General features: G+C 44.4%; 1 protein-coding gene across 2 annotated transcripts; it reads left to right on the plus strand.

Annotated features, from left to right (window-relative positions):
* The first annotated feature begins 202 nt into the window (after nucleotides 1-202).
* CKB (creatine kinase, brain) lies at nucleotides 203-7,194 on the plus strand. 2 transcript variants are annotated; one of them, XM_010008156.1, is made up of 7 exons: nucleotides 203-422; nucleotides 1,553-1,707; nucleotides 2,594-2,726; nucleotides 3,625-3,796; nucleotides 5,277-5,400; nucleotides 6,096-6,285; nucleotides 6,828-7,194. In XM_010008156.1, the coding sequence occupies exons 1-7, from the start codon at nucleotides 230-232 to the stop codon at nucleotides 7,004-7,006; spliced, it is 1,146 nt and encodes a 381-aa protein (XP_010006458.1). In that variant the 5' UTR covers nucleotides 203-229; the 3' UTR covers nucleotides 7,007-7,194. The 2 variants fall into 2 exon arrangements, with proteins under 2 accessions (XP_010006458.1, XP_010006459.1); XM_010008157.1 differs by lacking the exon at nucleotides 203-422 and adding an exon at nucleotides 881-1,068.
* Nucleotides 7,195-7,410: the final 216 nt, after the last annotated feature.

Below are 7,410 nucleotides of genomic sequence, written 5' to 3' on the forward strand. Positions count from 1 at the left end.
GAGTTTGAGGACGGGGCGAAGGAGGTGGAGAAGTTTTTTTTTCTTTTCTCCTTCTGGCTCTTGCGGAAGGTGATGAAGCAGCAAAGGTGTAAAAGGCACGGGTGGAACTACAGCCAAGGTGACCTTGCCGGGGTGCCTCGCTTTCCCCCAGGCGGTTGGGAGGCCGGCCAAGCCCCCGGTGAAAGGCTTCCCCTCTTTTTCCCCTTAGTGACTGCGGTAGGGGTCAGCCATGCCCTTCTCAAACAGCCACAACCTTCTGAAGATGAAGTACTCTGGCGATGATGAGTTCCCTGACCTGAGCGTTCACAACAATCACATGGCCAAGGTGCTGACCCTGGACCTGTACAAGAAGTTAAGGGATAAACAGACTCCTAGTGGATTTACCCTGGATGATGCCATCCAGACTGGGGTTGACAACCCAGGTAATGGTCGGGGACCGTTAGATCTGCATGACGATCTGTTCTCCCTCCTTCCTGGAAGTGCTTCTTGACAACCACCCGAAGCTCTTGAGCTGCTGAGAGGCAGATCTTGTAAAAGCACTGAGAGACGGCTCTAAATGCACGGCTGTGTTAAAAGAAGCCTTGTTCTATCAAGCCATGTTGCTTGCTGTGGTCTGACATATCAATTCCCAGACATCTCAGTTATGTAACTGCTCTGCTAAATACTTCAAATCTGGAAAAAAAAAAACCAACAACACCAAACCAACCTGAAACCCAAATTATAACGCAACCGGGGGGGAAAAGAAAAAAGTCACCTTACCTGGCTGTTCTGGTTTATTCCTATTCCAAACTGGTTATGTGATGTTTTCTAGCACTTCTATGAAAAAAGGGGGAGCAGATGTGTTTACATTTTAACATTACAGTATTTATTTTTACTCTAGCAATATCAAAATGGCCCAACTAAATAATCAGAGACTGCCTCCTGATGAGGAGTTCCCGGACCTGAGCACCCACAACAACCACATGGCCAAAGTGCTAACCCTGGATTTATACAAGAAACTGAGAGACAGAGTCACGCCCAGTGGCTTCACCCTGGATGATGTCATTCAGACTGGGGTTGATAATCCTGGTAAAATGCGCTGAGAATATTGTGTGAACCAGCTGAAGTAACTGGTGTTTTTGAATATGGTGGCTTAAAACTAATGTTGTGGAGGTGGTGTTTATGAGCAGACTACAGAAATGCAGCTCTGGCTGTAGCAGAATGAACAGAAAGCAAAGCATGCTTGCTTACAGCAAGGCATGATTGCTTAGACTTGAAGTTCTAGCTGGTGGTCTAAATTAGCTAGTGAAATTGGATGTGCTGTGCAAATTTGTCCTAAACCAAGCTTGGCAAATGAGTGTGGTTTAGTGGCAACAGCTACAGGTTTCCATGGCACTGCATTTGACTTAACTGGATGAAGTGTAAAATGTAGGGTCTCTCCAAATGGTTTTATGTAAGAATGCATTTCTAAGTGACTAGACTTACCACTAAAGAACTTGCCTGGTTAGTGCTTTGCTGGAGTACAGCCAAACATCACCCAAACTTAGCTCTTCTGACTTTATTACCACTCCAGGCCATCCCTTCATAATGACAGTAGGATGTGTAGCTGGTGATGAAGAATCCTATGAGGTGTTTAAGGAGCTCTTTGATCCGGTTATTGAAGACAGGCACGGTGGCTACAAACCAACTGATGAGCACAAGACTGACTTGAACCCTGATAACCTGCAGGTACAAACTTTTGATCAATTACTGATGCCTACTGGTCTGAGGGCTGGGTAAAGTTGTTTGCAGTTGCCTGAACAGATGACTGAGGCTCTGCATCCTTCCTTTCACTCAGTGCAGACCCACGGGCTATGTGTCCAATGCAGTCAGACTTAAGAGCTTGCTGCTGTAGGATGTCAGTGGCTGGGTAGAACCAGGCAGCTGGCATGCAGCAGGAGCTTGCCTTGTGTGCTGCTGCTGCAACTTAAGTCATGCCAAACACTTTGAACATTTTTTCCATTAACTGTGGGCTGTAGTAGTCAAGCAAAGCAACACTGTCCTAAGAGTCATGGTATGTCACAAAACTTGATGCTTTCTACTGTTTGATCTTGGATCTAAAATACCACCTAACTACTGTTAAGGCTAGGAGTAAGGATATCTACCTATTTTATGGTTTTCAGATTTGCTGTAAACTTGGAAATTCTAATGTCATGTGATTGGCTAGGCATAGGTAATCTTGAAAATAAGATACTTTGGGTGACAGTAGTGAATCATTCTCTTTTAAGAGTAAAAACCTTCCTTAACAACTTGAGTTTGCTTTGTGTTGATGCCTCTAGGTTGCAGATTTGAAGGGGAAACAGAAGCCCAGAGCGTAAAACTGATGGGCTGGTGGTGCCCCCATCTTTTAGCACTGCTTAGCAGCTGTAGCCTTAGCCTCAAAACAAGGGTTCTGTTACACAGATGCTTGAGCTAATGGTGAATAAAACAGTCCTGAAGTCAGACACTGGCTTACAGGCCAAATAGTCAATATCTCAAGCACAAGATGCTCACTTAAATGCAAGGGAAACTACATGTATTTCGGGTGAGTATCTTGGCAACAGGGGTTGTACTCACTGTTTTTCTCTTCTTGTAGGGAGGTGATGACCTGGATCCCAATTATGTGCTGAGTTCCCGTGTGAGAACTGGTAGAAGCATCCGTGGGTTCTGCCTCCCCCCACACTGTAGCCGAGGAGAGAGACGGGCCATTGAAAAGCTCTCTGTTGAAGGTAAGCTGAGAGCTGGGTGCTTTGGGGAAGCAGCTCTTTGCACAAGAGGTGTTCTTTGCAGTTTGAAAATGGAGGCCATTGGCAAAAGCAGCCTCCCTCAGGACCTAATTTGAACATGGAGCCTTCCCTGAGTAAGGTTCATTACACTACAGCTGCATCAGCAGTGTGGTTTGTAGCTGAGAGCAAGAGCAGGTATCGGAGGGAAGTGGGACTGCGTTAAGTTGACCTTTGCTGATCTTGAAAGCTGCTTTCTGTGTGTGTGTGGGAAGAGGTTGGTTCATCATGGCTCAAACCTGAAATGTAGCAGGTATGTAGCAACTTTTAGGGCTTGAGTCATGATTGCAGTCTTTTGTGGCTGCTTTTAATTTACTTTAATTCATTAATGTTCAGCTTACTTAGAGGTGTAGTCTTGTTCCAAATGTGCAGTTGACTAGAACAAACCCTAGTTTTCAGTGGAACTCATGAGCTGCAGGTTTTTTGTTGCCTCTCAACTCCATGAAATGAGAGGGAAGGATACACTCAAGGTGCAGTTCTGGAGACTGAGTGTCTGCCTCTCAAGGGCAGGGTAACAGTCCTTTACTAGAATAATATTGTTTGTTATATTCATGACGTTGATTCTCTTTGGAAGAAAGTATTCCACTTCTACAGTTAAACAGCAGTAATGATTCCTCACTTCATGGAAGGGAACAAAGGCTGCTTGTATAAGCCTGAAAGGTACAGCCAAATCATCTGATACTGCCTTAAGTTCTGTAATGCTGCAAAGGCACTGCCATTGCAGATGAAAGTAAGGGAGGAACCAAACCAAACAAATCAGACATTGCCATATGTTGTGGCCTCTGAAGATCTGGGAGTATCTAGAATCTCTTGGTCCCATCCTAAAAGTGACTTTGTTTTTCAGCTCTGGGTAGTCTGAGTGGTGATCTCAAGGGGAAGTACTATGCTCTGAGGAACATGACTGATGCAGAGCAGCAACAGCTGATTGATGATCACTTCTTGTTTGACAAGCCAGTTTCTCCTCTTCTTTTGGCATCTGGGATGGCACGAGACTGGCCTGATGCCAGGGGCATCTGGTGAGTATGCCTGGGAGGGAGAAGTTGTACCAAGTCCCTGCAAAAGATCTTGCAGTTTTGGTTGTGACTTGTACTGTTGTGCGAAATGGCAGCTTCTGAACTTGTATTACTGAATCTAATGAGAAACTTGTGTGGTCCCCTCTGGGGAGGTTGCATCTAAACCAGCAGAATTTGGAGAAGTATTACCTTGCACTATGTTGGGCTGGTAGGAACAGGCCAGCTTGGCTAGCCTATAACCAGAGTGTACCCATCCAGCACAGGTTAGTGAAGCACCAGACAATAGTTGAAGCAGCTTCTGAAAGTAGAGCACTGCTAAAGGAGTAGATGTGCCACTACATCCAGCTCTTGTCCCAGGAGCTTAGAGTAACTTGCATCAAACCATAGCCTTGGCTTAGCTCAGAGTTGTTACTGGATACTTAGCTGCTCCCTTATAGTCACTTCTGCAGAAGCTCATTGATAATGGACTAGTATGGCTTTACCTGTGCTGCTGATAAGATTCCCCCCATGGACCCCAGAGACTTGGTGACATGAGTTGACTTACGCAGAGGTTTGGAAGGATTCTGCTTGTCAGATGTAGGTCACCTACGTAAAACTCTGCATCTCTGGAGCATCTGCAGTATAATTAACTTGCTCCCTATAAGCCAAGGACTATGCTTTTATCAACTGGAATACTCCAGTCTTATTACAGTAGCTGCCTCAGTACAACCCAGAGGAAGCAGGCTTTTGTTTCTGTAGGTCACCTTTAAGATTGCATCATCTACCTGCAGATTGTCAGCACTAGATAATGCTGTCATCTGAGAATGACTAATCTACAAGCTCGAAGTGTAAAGTCTGTTTGCATAAATAATTTTCCTCAGGTACTAGTTAGCTTTTTGATCCCAATCAAATTGTGAACTTATTATAAATATTGATGATAGGACTTGCAGCTGCTGCAAGCTAGGACAGGAGGGGCCCATTGATGTTCAGAGGTTTTTATAACGTCTCTGAAGAGCTCTGATCTAAAATTAATAGTAAAAACTCAACTTTGTTCTCTGATAAGGTACAAAGTGAAGTTTAAGAGAATCTGAGAAAATTCTGATAAAAGGCTTTGTTATATGTTGTCAACATAGTGTCATCAACATCACTGTACAGGGCTGCCTTAAAATGTGTGCTGATCAAACCTCTGGAATTTATAAATTTGGGCCACAGGTGAGGTAGGGGGATGATGGGATTTTGGGTTTTTATGCTGTAAGACTGGCTGATGTCATGATATCACTCATTCTGACCTGTTTAGATACAAGCCAATTCGAACTACCTCATGAAAAGAGCAGAGTAGCTCTTTTCTGCAGCAGCTTAATTCTTTTAGGTCCTGTTTTGACAAAAGAAGTAAGATTGGTTTCTTTGAAGAAGTAATGAAGTGAGCCTCTCAAAAGCTACAATGATGAGTAACTATCTTGAAAATGTCAGCTGGGACAGACAAGTTGTTTGCCTTGTTTTCTAGGCACAATAATAACAAGACCTTCCTTGTTTGGATCAATGAGGAGGATCATCTTAGAGTTATTTCCATGCAGAAAGGTGGCAACATGAAGGAAGTATTTACCCGCTTCTGTACTGGGCTAACAGAGGTAAGTCAATATTGCCTGAGCTGTAGGTTCAAATGGTACAAGTTTCTCTGGTTAGAACTGAGAATGCAAACTCTTTAAGCCCTGCTCCTGAGTCAGGACTTGTGGTACCTCATAGCTGGTGTTTCTGGGAAAGCCCTGATGAGGTCCAGAGCTGTGAGGGCTCTGAAACACCTATATTGACAAAGCATTGTAGCTGTGGGATCTAGAATGTGTCCTCTAATGTGGTACCCTTACCCAAGTGTCTAAGCTGTACTTAATGGATTTCTAGGTGGTTCTATAAATGAAGCATTGAGAGACCTTTGATGGGAAGAGAAATTCTTGAATGTAGATGAGCAAAGCTGGACTGAAGTTTCTAGGCTGAATGCTTTTCTTGGCTTCTAGTCTTGGTCTGAACTTGAGCCTTTCCAGCCCCTTTGCCTGTACTACATCAAGCTTCCCAAAAGATAATGACTTCAGATTCTGTAGTGTGGCTTTAACTTAGCCTGCTTCTCTGATAGGAGTGAGATTAAGGCCTTAAAAGCCCCTTGTTGGTGACCCTTTTTTCCAAATGCAGAGGGCTTATGTGACTTGACTTAAATAGCCGTTCAAACTGTTTTGGCTGTTGCTATGTAACAAGCTATAAGTGAGCACTAATGGATGACCTACATCCTTCAGGCAGAGAACAATCTCTAAACATCCATTCTCTCTATTTATAGATAGAAACTCTCTTCAAGTCCAAAAACTACGAGTTCATGTGGAATCCACACTTGGGCTACATCCTGACCTGCCCATCCAACCTTGGAACAGGGCTCCGTGCTGGTGTGCACATCAAGCTGCCGAACCTTGGGAAACATGAGAAGTTTGGAGAAGTCCTGAAGAGGCTTCGGCTGCAGAAGAGAGGCACAGGTGAGAAGTGTTGATAGAGTGATGTCCTACCAGGCTGCCCAGCAGCAAAAGCCTGGCTACAGCCAAAGCCATGTCAGACCATCCAAAAAGGACCTGTGTAAGCACATGGACAGAACGGTGTCTTAAAATCACAGCTTGAGGGGATGGGGATGGCACTCCTCTGCTTGTACCTTGTGTCTGGCTATCTTGGTATGTCCTGTCCAGTATTCTGAGCACCAGATAAGGTAGACCTGATGGCAGCTGTTGCTGTTGTTAAAAAGGGGTGGGAATTCTGATTTTAATTTGTGGCTAGGAAATTGTGGGTACTTCTGACCATGTTAGACTGCTCTTGGATTACAGGAATAAAGCTCTGGCCTAAGTGGTATGCTCAGTGGCTCATGGTGGCAATCACATGCAGCTTTATCTCCCTGCATGTTGAAGGAAGGCAGCAGTAGCTGCTTGTAGAGAATTCTTTGTGTTCCCACCTCTATCTAGTGAGGGAAGAAGGGTAGGCTCACCTGCTCTAGCAGTGGCCAGTGTACTAACTAAAGCTCTTACTTCAGGTGGTGTGGACACAGCTGCTGTTGGAGGAGTGTTTGATGTCTCCAATGCTGATCGCCTTGGCTTCTCTGAGGTGGAGCTGGTGCAGATGGTGGTGGATGGTGTGAAGCTGCTCATTGAAATGGAGAAGCGCCTTGAAAATGGCCAGTCGATTGATGACCTCATGCCAGATCAGAAATAAAGCACTTTGTTCTCATGCTTCCTAAGTTATTGGTTGAATAATAAAATGTTGTTCCAGTTCAACCCCCTGGGGCCAGAGCCCACTTAGTTACACTGTAGAGAAGTCTTCCATCCATCTGTGTTAGAGTTTATTTTTTTGATGGTTGAAATGTTGCTTAAAATGAAATAAACTGTTGTTTTGGCCTGATATGTCTTGGATGTGTTAACTGAATGCCTTTGAGATTTGGGTGACTTGGTTCTCTTTAAGTATGCTAGAGTGGCTGGTTTTAGGTGCTACCAAATCCTGGCTGTGCTGCTGCAAGTCCACTTGCTGAAGTGTGGTTGAAGCAGTGTCAGAAGAGAACCTTTAACTTGATTGTAGTTGCTGTAAACTTGGGAACTAGTGTTAAATATGAGCTGCTGCAA

This window comes from Chaetura pelagica, unplaced genomic scaffold, assembly GCF_000747805.2.
Source record: "Chaetura pelagica isolate M959 unplaced genomic scaffold, ChaPel_1.0 scaffold242, whole genome shotgun sequence".
NCBI lineage: Eukaryota > Metazoa > Chordata > Aves > Apodiformes > Apodidae > Chaetura > Chaetura pelagica.

Coding starts and splice junctions, on each gene's coding strand:
- CKB (XM_010008156.1), top strand. CDS start 230: ATGCCCTTCTCAAACAGCCACAACCTTCTGAAGATGAAGTACTCTGGC. Junction 423..1,552: donor GACTGGGGTTGACAACCCAG/GTAATGGTCGGG, acceptor TTACCACTCCAG/GCCATCCCTTCATAATGACA. Junction 3,797..5,276: donor CCTGATGCCAGGGGCATCTG/GTGAGTATGCCT, acceptor CTTGTTTTCTAG/GCACAATAATAACAAGACCT.